Below are 16655 nucleotides of genomic sequence, written 5' to 3' on the forward strand. Positions count from 1 at the left end.
CAGTTGGCACAAGCAGCCCTTCATGTTGAAGGCTGCAAAGAAGGGTATCGTTAGAGGTGCTGCACCCAACTTCTTCTCAAGGCCCTGCAGAGTGCAGACCCCACCCCTCACTACATCCCCACTTTCCCAAAGGCCGGGAAGCTTGCCGATCTTGGACACAGAGATACTTTGCCCTGCTCTCTCACTTTGCTGGAGAGGAAGGAGAGGGGACCACGCCCTGCTTCCAGCTCTTCCCTTTTCCACACTCAGGCATAGCAGCCCTACAGAAGAGAAGTGTAAGACTAGTATTGTAAGTATCAAAGTATCACTTCACCACCAACGCATCATTTTGTTCCTTGGCATGTGCAGAACCAGGAGAACACTGCACAATCACTGAATGAACCACAGGTCCCCCCAGCACCTACACAGCTTTCTACACCACTTCCAAGTTACACATTGAAAGGGGGAAGGGGAAGGAAAAAAAAAACCCCACAGTTTTCGAGATTCGTTCTGATACTATATTAACAGTGGAAGTGCTCAGGACTTTTTATCCACTGTAGATTTACAACTTTACTACATGTCCTGCTTCTTTTGTTAACACTAACTGCTGCAGTGAGCTGAACAGGCTCACTATTGATCTGTCATCTGCTTCAGTGCAGGAGCACAACATCTTGAGAAGTTTCTTTTAATGTTCTTTTTTTTGTTTTCTTTTAAATCTAGACACACATGTAGTATTTGTGTAAAATAGAGACTATGTATCATTATAACCTTACTTGTTTCCAGTAAAGTCCCAAATGGCTCACAAAGAAAAGTCTGGGTAGGTTTCACCTCATACTAATTGTAGACTTATGTTTCCTCACCGAAATGTGGCAACAGCACATGGCATGGTCACATCTGCACAGCAAAGAGCAGCTAACAGCTCCCCATCTTCTCACAGCTCTTACTGCCTCCTCCTGCAGGAGGGAGGCTGGCTGCCATCAATGGCCAGGAGACAGCCACTGTGCTCAAAGCCTGCATTACTGCTTTAGCTTGGGTCAGGATTCTCACCTGAAGCAAATCTTATCAATCACACTCACCAAGGTTTGGTTCGTGTTGTGGGGCCATCTTAATGCACAAGCACTGTATTTCTTTTAGATGCAGAGAAAAAAAAAAAAAAACACTTAAAAAAAACTTAAAAAAAAAACCAAACCAAAACGTGAACACTCCAAGAATGCACCTAATGTATTTCAGCCTCATATTGGCATTCATTCCATGAGACCAGACTACACCTAGTCCAAAATAAAACACTAAGCCCTGAAACACACATACCTCAGGTCATCAAAACCAAAGGCTTTGGTCTATAGATCTGCTCCCATTAGTCCATGCTGCTTGCTAATGTAGACAAAGCCAAAGTTTATAAGAACCTGGGTCCTCTCATTCTTCCCCCTTCCCAAGGACAGTAAGTGAAAATATAGCAGAGTGGAACTACCACTGAGGGCTAACAAGAGCTTTCCCACTACAAAAGCCAATCTATTCCTTGTATATGAAATTCAAAAGTTTTATTTACATATTACAGTAGCAAGCATAGCAGAGGCAAAACCAAGCTACTCAAGTAATGGCTTTCAGTTTTTTCAATTTTGAAGTGTTTAAAAACAACATCAGAGAATAGATTAAAAAGGACTAATGTATAGGTCAGTTACATGAGGTCAAAGTAGTTATGTCTCTTTAAAACTGAGACATTTAATTTTGATTTAGGCATAATTTTAAGGAGATTGATACTGCTTCTACTGAGCTGATGGTCTTAGAATGAGAACAGACAACATTTGGGGAGAGTATGTTATAGTTAGGCTTTGTATACACAACGTAAAAAAACATAACTTGGTAAAACTCAAAGCCACAAAACTGATTAAGCACAAGCCTCAGGAACCGCTTATGACCAGAAAATCTCCATGAAGCACAGCTGCAAACATTTGAAGTACTCAGTTCCAATGATGAGAATTACAGCTCTCCTGGATACCACCATTTTTAAGAGCTGAACTGAAGACAAAGTAGATTCAGAGCAACCAATATTGAAGTATTTAGTGGTACAGAGTTTTATATCTAAACTGGGGGACCCATGTATGCTTCTAACTTTCCAGGTCTAAATCCTAACCCTATATCAGAACAAGACCTAAGCATGCAACCTTTCCCTCACCTCCCCCAAGAAAATTCAGGAGCACAAGCTAGAAGCAACCTAGGATGTGCTCCATCCCGGTCTTGGATGACTGGGGCTCTAGAACCACTGGTCACATTGTGAAGTGCCCTTGTCCTGAAGGAGACACAAAGTTGTAGCATGCAAAGTCAGCAACAGTGAGAAGTATAGCTCTGGAGGTTTAGGGATCAGATGTCTCAAACTGAATAGCAATACACAAGCAGAGGCCGTGCAATTTTGGGAACTGAACAAAAGGGACCTTCCTCTGGGCAAGTCTTAAGACAACTTTCTAGGCTCCTTCTTGTCCAGCAGGAAGACTCTACTGTTGTATATCTTCTTATTCTGAAAAATAAATTAAACCTTGTTTATCTATAGCACATCTATTTAATGTTGAGTCAGGAAGTCTTTCAAAATAGAAGAGAAGAGAATAAACAGGATCATCTTTTAATACAAAAAAGACAACAGACAGTTTGTCTTATTTTCTGATGACCTTTCCAAGGTGCCTGAGCACACAACAGACAGGATAAAACTTCATGACCAAACTCAAAGACTCTAGTCCAGTTCCAACTCCAAAATCCTCACCTTATGCCCATGCATGGAATAGATGCCTGCACACATACAACACCTTCAGCTGACAAAGATGCAAGATCGTTTTTCTCTCAATTGACAAGAATGGTGTACATGGGTTCTACATTGACACAGACATTAATTCCTCTCCCTATAAGAAACTTCTAAGCATAATCCTGCAAAATCCACTTCCTCACCTGTTTCCCCTATGAGCCTTCCTTACACCTCTGCAATAAGGAGCTCATACTTCAGTACTCCATTAACATCCAACTCTCTCCTTCCCACCAGCATTTGTTAATTCTCATCATTATGTTAGTGAAATTTAGAATTCCTCCAGGCAATGCTATTTTTTGACCTATCCAGTTTACGTTGAGAACACTCACAAACAATTTATATTAATACTGCAGACAAAATATATTATTATACATTTTAGGAGTCTACTATTACAATAAGGTGGCTCTGTTAATTATTTTTTTTAGATATCAGACCCTGCACACAATAGGTAATTTCTTTCTTGACTTCCCAACATGAAAAACAGCTCCTTGTAATCATTAAGAAAAATAAAACAAAAATAGAAGAGCGCATTTTGTAGGAAGTATTATTAACTAATAGAAATTTAGTAGCAAGTAACAAAGTAGGAGACAACAGGTTTCAATAGGATAAACATGCATTTCAGAGGCAAGAACTCCTAATTTCCAGCTTTGGCCTTCTACTCAGTTGTTATAACTTGTCCAAGGCTGCATTTAACCTATGGTTCAATTTCCATAAATGAAATAAATAACAAAAAACCCACACTCTAGGTTTTACTTGCCTTACAGCCATGTAATAGAGCTAATTAATGTTTGTATAATGCGCTGGTAATGCAACAAGTACTAACAAAACACGATGTCTCCAGCCTTGGTGGTATCTTATTGCGCTTACACAGATTATAACCTATGATAACTATGACTGGAAAACAATCTTTGTCATAAACTTTCACATGCCTATAACTTTCCAAGGTGTTTACTGCTGTGGTTGAATTTTTCCCAGCTTTGTCTTTACCCAAAGGTGGATGTTCTGAACGCTTCAAAAAGGTTGTTTTTGATTGTTAGATATCATTCTCCCAACGTAAAGCAATTCTGAATACTTTCAACGCTGAGCTTTATGATTTCATCTTTTTAATTCGAATGATGCAGCTCTTCATAAGCAAAGTCACACCAAGTTTGAGAAAGTTCTTAAGATAAAGCTTTACAATGTAAAACTTAAGTATTAGGCACAGAGGAGGAAAACCTATATGCCTAAAGTCAGATACAGTAGGCATTCTCATACAGGTAGTTAACAGGAAAACAGAAGCTTGCCTTCTGAGGACACACAGTAAGGCTTCCAACAGAACATGCATACTGTAAACACAACAGGCAGTTCAGCTTCAAACTAAAATTTAGAAAAAAGACTTGAAAAGTCCACTTGCCTCCTCCATACAGACGCTGCCCTCTGACCTGCACAGAAACATTTCAAATACCCCCTATTGCTGCTACCAAGGGAAATGACACGCAGCTGCCACTGCTCACAGCCAGACTGCCACCCGCCTGGGATGGAAGTCACCCAAGGGAATGGCAGCCTCAGCCATAGCCCCATGCGTGGGAAAGTAGGGCTAGCAAACACCACCATGCAAGAGAAAGGGAGAGGGGCAGATTAACAAAGCCTGGACTGCAAGACCGTACATCTTCCCTTCGACCCCTCTTTCTGTGGGTTACAGGCAGGCTTTTTCACACAGGTGCAGCAGAGCAGAAACACATGGTACTTGTTCCAGCCTGGGATTACACCTGAGCTAATAAGCCTTGCTGATCAGAGCTGGCTCTCAGCACTCTGGTTCTGGAAGCACGATGCAGACAAATGGAAGCTGGCTCTGGAAAGAGCCAGTATGGGTCTGGGGTTTATTAGCTTAGGCTTTGCACCACGCAAAAGAATATAAACTGGCCCTAGAGGCCAAATAGCTTATTAAAGCGATACTGAGCCTGAGCTAATAAACCCTGACAGATCCAAACTGACTCTGCATGAAGTCAGTTCAGGTGTGCCTGCATCCGTGGCACAATTAATCCACAACTGGAATAATCCACTCAAAAACAACTGAGAGTCTACTGTCTGAATTTAAAAATCACTTATTTTCACAGGAAACAAAGGGGTTAACTTTTGTTCAGTTGTAGGGTTTCTGTTCTTCTGAAAGGAACATTGGGAGGTTCAAGAAAAGGAGATATCTGGCTTTTATGACTGTGAGACTAATCTTCCACAGCTAAATCAAGTCAACGCTATCTCATGGTTCACCTAAGTTACAAAACAGATGACTTTAGTACATTTAGTGCTTCCCTTGGCTTGCCAAGAGAGGGGTAAAACTGAGAAGATCCAAGCCAAGTGTATTATACCACTGCTAAGAGGCATCAGAGCAGGCAGCAAACATATTTAATGCGAAGGAGAGCCCAATATCAGAGACACAAAATGAGAAAGAAAAGTCAAAGAGAAAATCCCACACACACCTTTCTTTTAACTCTTTCTGTGCTACTCCATTCCTACAATAACTATATGAATGAACCAAGTAATTCATGGATTTAAATGAGATTCTACACAGTTATCCCATAAAAATCTAATTTGCTGACTTAGTCCTTATTGAAGGCCCTAAAAACAGGAGTAAAAAAAGAGAAGACAAAAAAGAGAGAACAGTCGGATGATAACGGGCGAAGTCAAAAAGATGAAACTTAAAGGACAGAAAGCAAACTACTTAATTTATAAACAAAAGTTAAAAAGGATGAAGTTATCTGGAAATAAAAGTTACTAGAAGACAAAGAGCCACAAAAAAGAAAATTGTTTGGGTTTTGTTCAAAATAGCGAAAATAAAATTGGTTGACAATAGCATTGCAGTTGAAATAGTTTTTGACTTCTAATCTCCTGAAATTATTAGGAGTTTTTTTCATTTTGATTAGTGTTTCAGCTAAGGTAGGTGTTTATTAAGCTCTGCAATTAGCCTCAAAATACCACCTCAAACAATGTAAGCTGAAGGAAATCATTCTAGTACTTGTAATGTGTGTTAAGCAAAAAAGGTGACTAACCTAACACAGCAGCATGTATTTTAAGCTGAAAATGTTAATTTAGAAGACTGCCTTAAATGCATGCCTAAGTTGGTCTGGGAAATTGTGAAGTTTTAACAGCCTACTGTAATAAAGTTTTTGCTTCTTAGCAACAGCTCCATACAGGTCAAAGGTACTTGACCTTACTGGGGATTACAAATGTGATTGCTCCCTATTGTGAAAAATCCCCCACAGGGACAAAAGCCACTATTAAAAAAAAAAAAAAAACAACCAAAAAAAACAGAGTTTGCATCTTGAAAGCATTGTTTACTTCAGCTCTCTCAGGGACAGAAGTCTGTCCTGCAGAACGAAAGCGATGCTCCAAGATCTGCCCAGTCTCGCTGACACCTAAAGGGGTTTCCTGAAGAGGCCTGTCACATCAGCCTTCCATGACCTCATGGCAACATCACTCCAGTTTAGACATTTGCAGTCATCCTGAATCCTACCTAAATTAGCAGAGTTACTTCTTGTTTCACATTAGAAAGGACAACCTGAGTATAATAGTATTGACTTGATCAGTATTATTTTTTGCACATATTTTGTGTTTCTAGATATCCCAGTAAAGGTACTTCCCTGTACAGGTGCTTCTCCAAACCCATTTCTTTTGCCTTGTTCAACGCTTCAAAAATTCCACGCCCTAGGCACGGAAGCATCACTTGTGCTGCTGGTGAAGGGACAGCGCGGGTAGACAGCAATTCCTTGCTCCCCACCTGTGCTCCTCTGGCAGGTTCTTTACCCTATTAAGCCCCTCTGTTCAAAAAAACCTCCTAACACCCAAGCATTAATGTGTGGGGGGTTTCTTTTCCACAAAAAATAACCTTTGCAAAGCTCTCTCCAAAAATGCCACTATCTATGCTGAGAATAAACACAAGAAGCACCTGCTGCTCATCCTTTAGCAAAGCTGAAGGTTAGCAAGCCGGGATTTAGAGATGAAAAGCGGAGGGTTACAACTGCCGCGCACCACGATGCTGTGGGAGAAGGGCTTGGGCAAGCGCGCTGGTTAACCTAGCCAGTGCAGCACAGGCGGGACCTGTAGCTCAGCTGGCACCTCTCTGCCCACAGCCCATGTCGATGCGGGATCCACCACCTCACCAGATGCTAGCGCGGTCCCCACAGGTCCCCCCCGGCACTGACCGCAGCGGCGTCCCCGCAGCCCCCAGACCCGCAGGGCTACTCACGTTTGATGCACCTCTGGGAGCCCGTGGCCTTGCTCCAGCCGTGGCAGCACTGCCCCCCGCAGACATTGACCCTGCGGGAACAGCAAAGAGGGGCGAGGGTCCGGCGGGGCCCCCTCCGGCGCCGCGGCGGCGGCCGGCCCCGCTCCCCATCCCAGCCGGGCCGCGGGGCGGGCGCTGGGCCGGGGCGAGAAAAGGCGGGAAGAATTGAACGTCCCGAGGAGCGTCTGAGGAAACTCCTGGCCCGGCGCGGGCTCTGACTGGAAAGGCGGCCGGCGCCTCCCAGAGAGGGCCGGGGACACGGGCACCCCGAGCACTGCCCTCAGGGACGCGAACGACAAAGGCGGAGGCCGCGGCTCGCCCCTGGCAGGGCCGGAGGGCCGGGAGGAGGGCGGCTGCGGGGCTCCTCGCGCACTCGACGCCTCAGCCCGGGCGCGGGACCCGCCGCGGGCTCCTGGCGGGGGGAGCTGGCGGGAAAGAAACGGCGAGGGGGGCACCGGCGGCGGGCAGGTAACGCCGCCGCAGGCTCCCCCTGCCCCTATCCCCCGCCCCGAGGGGAGGCGACAAGGGCCGCGACAAAGGTTCTCAGGGCGGGCGGGAGGCTGCACCGCCGTCGCCTCAGCCGTGCCGGGGAGCGGGGGACGTGCGGGGCACGGCGGGCGGGAGGGCGCCTTACCCCGGCAGCGGCGGCAGCTGGTGCTTCTGGCGGAGGGGCAGGCCGGCGCTGCTGTTGCCGTGGGGGCCCGGCGGCGGCTTGGGCCGCGGTCCGAAGCGGGCCGGCTTGGCAAAGGAGGCGTGAGCGGCGGAGTTGGGGTGGATCTGCCCGGCGGGGCTCAAGCGGAGCTGGACGCCCGCGCCGCCCGCTTTGCTCATCCGCCGGGTCCGCTCCAGGGTGCCGCCGCCGCCGCCGCTGTACCGCGTGTTCAGCTGTACGTTAAACGTGCGCTGCTGCTGCTGCTGCTGCTGCTGCTCCCCCCCCCCGAGGAGGGTCGGGCGCTGATGCCGGCTGCCGGAGGAGCCCGCCCGGCCGGGCTGCAGGACGTACGTGATCCTCCTCAGCCTGCCCTTTTCGGAGGCAGCGAGCGCCGGTGACAAAAGCGCGCAGGCAGCGAGGAGGAGGAGGAGGAGGGAGCCCCATCTGATCCGAGCCATTTCCACAGCGGGAGTCCCTGCGGCCGCCGAGTTTCGCGGACCCCCGGTGCACGGCTTTCCTCTCCTCCAAGGGACGCGTGAGCGTGCGACCCGCTGCCTGCGCCCCCGGTGCGGATCCTTCCTCCGCCCGCTGCCCCCCAACCTGCTCCAGGGGGGGGAAAGGAAAAAAGCCTCAGGTTCCCCCACCCGCCCCCCAAACTGTTAGAAAAGTTCAGCAAACACGTCGCCCCGTGGAGCAGGAAAACATTGTTGGAAGAAAGGAAGCGGCGGGCGCGAGCCGAGCTGCGAGCCGGAGCCGGAGCCGGAGCGGGAGCGGGAAGGGAGGAGGAGCAGCAGCCGCAGGGGACGGGTGTTTGCTGGAGGGGGGTGGTCGCAATGGAGAGCAGATGTTTCGGTTGCCGGAGCTGCCAGGGGTCTGCGTGCGCGTGTAAGGAACGGTCCTTAAGCCACTCCGGGCTGGAAATAAAAAAACCCCAAAACCCACCACCAAAACTCTTTTTAAGAGTTTCTCCGCGAGTGAGCGTGTGCGGGAGGGGAGGGGAGGGGAGGGGGCGGGGGCGCCCCTGCCCCGGTGCCGGCCCCGCGCAGCCAATCTGGGGCCGCCGTGACGTCAGGCGGCGCTCCCGGGGCGCGGGGGGCCGCGGCGTGGGGCCGGGGCCAGGTGACGGGGCCGGGGCGGCCGAGGGGTCCCGGCGCCGCGCGGGGCCGTCGGTGCCTGCGGCGGACCCCGCGCCGCTCAGCCGGCCTCGGGCACGGGCGCCGCTGGGGGAGCGCACCGGGGCGCTTGCAGCAGCGGAGCGTTTCTCTGCCCTTGGACGTGGGGGAGCTGAAGAATAAAAGGGTAGCGCCCTACTCGCTGCCCGCGTCGTGCTGTGGGGCTCACTGCAACAGATGAAGGGTCCGCCTGGGTAGCGCAGTGATGTCAGATGAGGTAAGGCTTTAAAGCCCCAAAAGCTTTGTATACCGGCTTCACTTTGTAGGTAGGAACTCAATGAAAGCACTTACCTTAAAGGTAAGCACATCCCTCAGTCCCTTCCTGGTGAGAGCCATAGATTTGAGATTGCTCTTAGCAGAAAGCCTAGCAGGATTAGGAGGGACCATATTCTTTCTTGTTTTTCTTTATGTTTGTAAAGCAGTATGTATTCCTAAAGAACAAAATACAAACCGCAGTTGTACACTTGGAATCAATATATAAGCAAAACTGCCTACATTTTTCTCCAGTGTGTCTTAACTGATGTCACCCTTCAGCATCATAAATAAAGAAAAAAAAACAAAGTTCACAAAATAACCCAGAGGTTACATCTTTTAAAATACTCAGAAGCTGATGTGTCCGAGTTCTTTCCAAGAAACTTTGCGGAGAATCAAAGAGTTTGCAGATCCAATAGCTTGGAATCCAGGTCCTCCTCCCTGGGTTCTCCTCTGCTCTTTTCCAGAGCTTTAAGGACACTGACCCTGGCTCCAGACCGGTGAGATTTTGTTCTTAAATGCTCTTGGCGCAGCTGGGCAGCCGGCACGGGGAGCAGGAGGGTTTTACATTGACAGGATTCCAGGCAAGAGCCAGTGTTACGAGCACAACGGTCCCTTCCTCCTTAGTTCTCAGCTATTTAAAACTGCTCAAAAATAAATAGATGTTTTAAATAGATGAGAGTTTGGAGCTTGCTTTAGTCAGAGCGTAAGGGAGCCACGCTGGCATTAAAGGCTTCTGCTCCTGTGCCTCCAGCGCTCTGAATCGAAACCCAGTGTTGAAAAGAAAATGCCGCTAGCGCTGGGGGCTTGTAAATCCACACTGGGTTAAACTAGAATGAAACTCTGTGGTGGTTCAGAAAAAAACCTGAGATAAAGCCTGAAAGTAGCTCCAGCTTGAAGATAACTAAGAAGTTAACTGTGAGACCGCTCCCTCCTCTCTTAGAAAACGTATACATCTGTTGCTTTTTTACCTTGGAAGACATTCTCAGCAACTGAACTGTTCCGTCTTCCGAAGGCTAATTATTGTCAATCCTGAGTACGCTGAATGTTTTTGCTGTGTTTAGGGAACAAAAAATACCTTGCAACCAGAGAAGTGGGGTGAGGACTGAGTAAGTCGAGAGAAACTGATGTGGTACTCAGGATTGTTGCTCTGCACAAGGCCGCTGTCCTTCAGAAGTTTTCCAGGATGAGATCACAGCTACGTGTGTGGCTGGGTTTGTTGAACGGAGGGCAAAAACTGCATCATTCCACAGCAGAAGCCAGTTGTTTTTAAGAAATGTGGAGTTTAAGTCATGTCAAGCAGGGGGCAAATGCGGGGCATTACTGGCTACTGTACAGCAAATGGTAAGGGACCTCAAGGGAAATATATCCAGAAAGGTGGATGCCTTGCATAAAATGATCTAGGTTCAAAAACATTCCTGAAAAAAATGTTAAGTATTAGCTGAGATTAATTGGTTGAGGTCAAGCACTCCTCACAAATTTACATGGCAGATCTGACTTTCAGTGTTCTCTTTTTTTCCTCTAGCAAGGAAATCCACACTTTTCTTCTCTGTTTGTCTGGGTTTGGTCACTTTTTTTTTTTTTTTTTTTCTCCTCTCCTCCCCAGGTCTGGAGGGTCTTGGGTGTTAGGGACCTAGTGTGGCTGCAGTAACACGTTGGGTTGGCTGTAGAAGTTTTAGCAGCTAAGAGAGAGAGAATTTCAGTGAACCGCCACTGTGGTCTAAAGCTCAGCTCAAACTTTCTTCACATGTAGAGTCCCTGCTTCCAAAGGACAAAAAGTGCACCTGTCTAGCACCAAACAGCTAGATGCTGGCCTTTCAAAAACAAGCCAAGTGGCTACTAAAGTTCCTGAGGATCTTCTAGTAAATGGTATCACTGCTCGTAAGAAACCTCCTTTGGCTGCCTCCCCAGCTCCTGTGGAAAAGGCACCAGCTGAGCTTGCAGTCAGAAGCAGGAGTTAGTACCTCACACCACCGACCAGGCACACCACTCTTTAAGAGTTGGGAAAGCAGTTCACGCTGTTTCTGTTCCTTTCCCCCGTGGTTTGTGACTAAAGGGCGAACATAGGGAAACGTACAGAAAGGTCCTTAGGCTGTACGCCTCCCGCCAGAGGGGCAGCCCTCTGGGTGCTCTGCTGTAAGGGCGTAGCTGAGGCTGGGAAGGGCAGAAGTGGCTGTAAGATTGGGAGCAGGAGGCAGAATTGCTGCCTGATGAGATGACAGGATTGCTTCAAGCATTAAAGGCTTAATGGACAGGGGACAAGCCACTTTGACAGTGTGAGTATCTGCAACAAGAACCAAAATAGCATTATTCAAACCAAAATGAAAGCAAGAACTAAACTGCTGTATATGGGTTTTTTTCCAAGTCTCATGAGTTGAGGAAGGACAATTGGTTTTGAGCCATCAAAGTTGGCAGCACTCACACCTCCACAGCTCTTTTTCAGCAAATGAAGGAGACAGGACTGTGGCTGCGTGTCTCATGGAGGATGTGTCTGGTGCGTAGGCTCGCAGGGCAAAGCAGGGACCTTCGCAGGATGCTTCAGGGAAGATGCACATTATGTTGAGGGTGAAGTCATCTGAGGTGATCACTCAGCCTTCCTTATGCAGCACAGTGCCACAGTGTCTCCCTGTCGCCCGATGTCCAGGTTAGCCAGGCAGCAAGTTGAATGATCGGCAATGCCCGATGTGTCGGGCTACAGGGCCAGCAAGTGGCCCTGGTGCTCTTGTAGATCCACCAGGCAGCAAGCCTCAGCCGGCAAGGAACGCTGGGTTGGGAGCTCACAGTTAACAATATTGAAGTCTGGCAAGGCTGAATGCTGTGTCCAGCCCCAATTTTGGCTATAGAAGAGCACTTTTACAGTAGTGTAGCACCATTATCTTCAGTAATATGACTTCAGACTTCTGAGCTAAAGGAGGAAAAGCAGTCTCTATAATTTCTTGTAAGGTGAGAATCAGCTGGAGACCTGTATCTGCTCTTTTCCTTTTCCATACTATACAAGTATCTGCAAAAAACCCCAGTACTTTGCACGCTAAATTATACCTTTAGCCACAGCTTTGTACAGGTAACATGACTCTAATTTAAAAGGTATTTCTTTTGAACAAAAGAGAACAGCTTAGTCGCATTGTCATCAGAGTAGGGAAAAGAAGTAATTGACCTTTATTATGTCACTAAAGTATATGGCACACGTGACTCTAAATACATACATGAAGTAGATTTGCAGAGTAAGACTGTGTCGATGTTAATATAATTTCTACATGCTATTTTTTTAACAGAACTGTACCTTCCGACCATGACTGTTGTTTGTTCCTTCAGGCAGAAACTGTAATTACTCTACGGTTTGCAACTAATATCCTGAGGCCTCAACCGTTCCTGAGTGTTACCACAGTATAAATATCATTAATAACATTTCACAAAAAGACAAGCCTTACTCATTCTATTCCTGTAGGCACCTACATTCACTTCCAAGGACCTCAGAGAGTCAGACTAGGTCTGGACAGATGTGTAAGACTTGGAAGGAAGTGGCTTAGCTTTGCTGAAGCCATTCGCTACCAGTGGCCTTCCTTTGTGACTTGGAGATCTGTAATGATCAACCCTGGCACGTCTCGGTGTTTCCAGACTCACACTACATTACCTTGGGTAAACAACCTTCTCCCTCCCCCTCCTTGGGTTTGCTGCCATGAATGCATCTTTGTAGCGCCTTCCCCAGCACCTCTGAAAGAAGTCATCGTCTCCCAAGGCATCGTTATTGCCACTGCGATCAGGGCTCTGTTGCATTAGACACACGTGCCAGCAGGTAAATCATACCGGCTTTTCTAACTGGGAGTCACACAGTCCTGAAGCAGACTAGCTTTTCAGGGATGAAGGAACTTTTATGATGAGACTTAGAGCTTGGTCTGTATATGAATTCGTATCTTGGAGCAATACGGGTCCTGTGTGGCACTGGGTGTCTGAAGCAGTCAGATTAGCATACAGATAGTCCAGAGCTACAAGTCTAGATGGGTAAAGAAGACAGACTAATGATAGCCAGGGGAACGGTCACCGCTCCCCCTCGAACTACTACCAAAAGAGATTGCCATAAGGACTTTTTTTTTTTGCATTAAGTCACACTGAAAGTTGGATCCATTTGGCAAAAGTCTAATGCCAGTCTATTACTACTGACCACCACCATATCCAACAAAATACATGCTTAAGGTAAGTAGGAGTTGGCTTCTTTTCAAGCTGCTGACATAACTGTCGTAGTAAAAGAAGTTGTGTGGATTTGCATGATCTTGAATTCCACTTTCCTGAAGTAGCAGAAATCTCTACTAGAATATTTGGCAGTTTCACAGTTATCCTCACATCCATAAAATAACCAATTCAGAAATACAAGATTTTTGTGAAGATATGAAAATCTCCACACTGTGCTGTTGCAATTATTCTTCCCCTCAAGGAAATAAATATCTCTTGTCTACAAAACAATTAAAATATCCATTGAGCTTTTTTATTATACTATTCCTTGCAATTGTTTGTTTCTTTGTACAACCCCGTGTACACTGAAAATAAGTAAACTGCAGAGGAAATTAGGTGGAAAGGACCACAAAAATGAGAAAATACTTTTAATTATTTCACTTCACCTTAGGAGAAGATGTGTTTAAACTAACACATTCTTCTCAAAAGCAAAGTAAATATTATAACTAATATTTGAAAACTCTCACAGCATGGCTATGTCATATGCCAAGAACACTAACCTCTACAAAAATAAACTTCAGTGGTGGATCTGGATTTTTCACTGTTGCACTGTGTGCTGCTCAGACTTACGAAAGCTGAAGGAAAAAGCGTCTGTGTAAAATAAAGCCCCTCCTGACTTGAATTAGAATCGAAGAATGTCTTAAAGATTTCATAATTATATATAATCCAGGCAGACCAGCCCATCAGCATAAGTGGAAGAGAAGCAGACAGAAGTGCTATGAGACTATGGAAAGAGGAGCCACGGCTCGTGGGAACACCAGCCATAATTACCCCTGCAGCAACTGCTTAATAACCTGAAAGGTAATGTTTTCACCTCCTTGTCTGTGCTTGGTCTCCCCCTCTGACAGCTTGGGATGATGCCAGGTGGGAGGCTTGGGCATCTGCTGTCCACTTTAACCTTGCTCTCCATGTCACAAAGAGAGAAACCCAGCCCCGCTTAGACTGCTGTGCTAGAAACTAGTACCTGAGCTTGACTGTCAGGGTAAACAATTGTTTAAAGACCAGCTGGGCACACAGAGCAGCAGATCCTGGCTCTCTGGATTAAAAAAAGGGCAGAATACTACTTCTAATGATGCATTTGGAGCAGCTCCCAGCCACACCAATGTTAGAGGTTGGGAGTATGTGTATAGGTCCTCTGTCTGCTGCTCTTTCAAGGTTTGTGGTGGAAGGTGATGAAATGAAAATTACAAGCTTTTTTTTTTTAAAGTAGGTAGGGAGCAAAATGCTGGGCTTTCATTTCCATCACTTTTTCTCCAATAGCAAAAGGTGTCTGCAGAGGTGTTTAATGTCAGTCTGCAGTGTGTCTGTCTGTGCTTTGCATCAGGATGCTTGAACACTGACCTTGGTCTGAGCAGGAGGACCTCTGAGGGTTCCCTCCACCCTCAGTTATCATGTGAGTCTGTGATGAGGTTTGGCATCGTGCCCAACAAGCAGCCTCAGGTGGAAATAGGCACAGTTTGTGCCCAATTTTGGGTGGGACAGAAACCAGTTTCAAGAAACTAAGCCTGCAGGGTAATAATGTACAAGGCTTCCTGGTGTAGGCTGCAGGTGGGAAGGAGCGTGAAGGCTGGAAGAGCTAGGACATGCCAGAAGCGATGAAGCAGACCCCAGAAAAAGGCTAAACACCTGGGCTCAAACACGATGCCAGGCACAGCCTGAACTGATCGTGCCACCAGGCAGGTTGTAACAGAAGAGTACCGTAGAGACACGCTAGCCCAGCACAGAGCCTCACCTGTGTTTAGAGAACAGAAATTCAGTCTGGCCTTATAGCAAAGGGGCTTAGCCAAGAAGGGCCTGGTAGGGGCTGACAACACCAGATAATTAAAACATGGTTTGTAAACAGCCAAATCAAAGTGATGTGAGTGACTACTTCCAAAGCAGATGAACTGCAGCTGTCCCAAATAGCCTGCAAGGTCCTGAGCAAAACAGGCGTGTAGAGGTCAGGGAAAGCCAGTGACTTGATTTGTCCTTACCACACTAGCCTCACGTATGATTCCTAAGTAAGAGCTTTTTTTCTGAGGTAGGCTAAATATGCCCTGAAGTAGTTCAGATGCTGCCATACTCCTGTGCAAAGGGACAGCAATGAGAAGCCCTGCTCCAGAGTGGTCTTCCTGGGACACAAGAAGGAGAATGGGGGAAGGACCTGCCTAGCAGTTCTCAGCAAGGACTGTGATCCTAAATTGTGTGCAGTGGACCACCACCCTCCACAAAGGAGTGGAGCAGGGGCATAAACAAACAGATACGGTATTTTTCTCAAAAGGCTTCAATCTCAGTGAGCTGCAATCAATGGAAAGACTTCCTACTGATTTTGCTGGTGTCTGGATTGAAGCCCATATGTGGAGGGTAGAGTATTTTGTGCAATGGCTTTAACCTGCCTCAGAGTCTGTCAGATCACCAGATCTTTTTCCGTTCCTGTTGGTTAGAGTCAGTTTTGCAGTGTTCGCCTGTGGGGCTCAGGGCACTGAGCCTAAACAAAGCATGATTATGAAAATTATAAATTTGTATTCTCCCTTAGCAGCTGTGTTTAAAATAAGTCTCTATAATTGTCAGATTGTTTTAAGCTTGCCATCATAATTTACCGTGCTTCCCTAAAGCAGTAGCAGATGAATCTAAACAGTGCACGGCTTGTGGTCTGTCCACAGCATGCCCACGACATCATCCTGCTCACAGACATTCCCGTGATGGCCAGCTGGTGAGTCACACAACCGCAGCTCCTCATTGCCGGCAAGGGGAGCCCACCTGAGGGGCAGCCTTTCACTCCTTCCTTCGTTCAGGTGCTCGCTCACTTCTCCCAGTGGGGCTCCAGTCTCCAGCGTAGGCAGCGTCTCCGCAGAGGCGTCCTGATGGACTCTTCAGAAGCCTTTTGCACACAAAAGCAGGCACTCCCGCTACAAATCTGCAGGCAGATTTATTAGAATACACAGATTTGCAGGGCAATATAATATTACGTGCAGCAGATAGGAGCAGCATGCACAGAGTCTTAGCTACACACATCTGTATTCCTACCTGGAAATAACCCGAAGATGTGCCTCAGTGCTAAATAGTCTGTCTGTGCGTTAGATTCTTGTCTGAATCATATGTAGTTGGGGTGTAAAGAGTAGAGCCATTATCTGTCCACACTAGGGTCATCTGGGAAAGCAAGCATTTGTAGCAAGAAGTTTCAGCTCAGATAGCCCTTTTTTTCTTTTTCTCATTTTACTTGTGTTGACTTTTAGCCAGCAGCATACAGAAAATCTGGAAAATTCTCTAGATTCAGGATCCACGCACAGGTGAATTTGCTAGATTTGTTCATATTCAAATTTAAAATTTTCAGAAAAAAAA

The 16655-nt window shown here is 46.8% G+C and overlaps 1 protein-coding gene across 5 annotated transcripts in view; it reads right to left on the reverse strand.

Annotated features, from left to right (window-relative positions):
* The window catches only part of LTBP1 (latent transforming growth factor beta binding protein 1), a 210468-nt gene extending 201860 nt beyond the window's left edge, over positions 1–8608 (reverse strand). For 4 of the 5 annotated variants that reach the window (XM_087776965.1, XM_087776964.1, XM_087776962.1 and 1 more), the window contains exons 1-2: positions 7666–8607; positions 6993–7063 (exon numbers count right to left, since the gene is read on the reverse strand). In XM_087776965.1, coding sequence (XP_087633091.1) covers positions 6993–7063; positions 7666–8141 — 547 coding nt within the window. In that variant the 5' untranslated portion in view covers positions 8142–8607. Of the gene's footprint in view, positions 1–6992; positions 7064–7665 lie in introns of all 5 variants that reach the window. The other variant, XM_087776963.1, reaches the window with a different exon arrangement.
* Between the last annotated feature and the right edge of the window lie 8047 nt (positions 8609–16655).

The sequence above is a fragment of the Nipponia nippon genome, unplaced genomic scaffold (assembly GCF_047370975.1).
Source record: "Nipponia nippon isolate SJK-2023a ecotype South Korea unplaced genomic scaffold, ASM4737097v1 scaffold_4, whole genome shotgun sequence".
Taxonomy (NCBI): Eukaryota; Metazoa; Chordata; class Aves; order Pelecaniformes; family Threskiornithidae; genus Nipponia; species Nipponia nippon.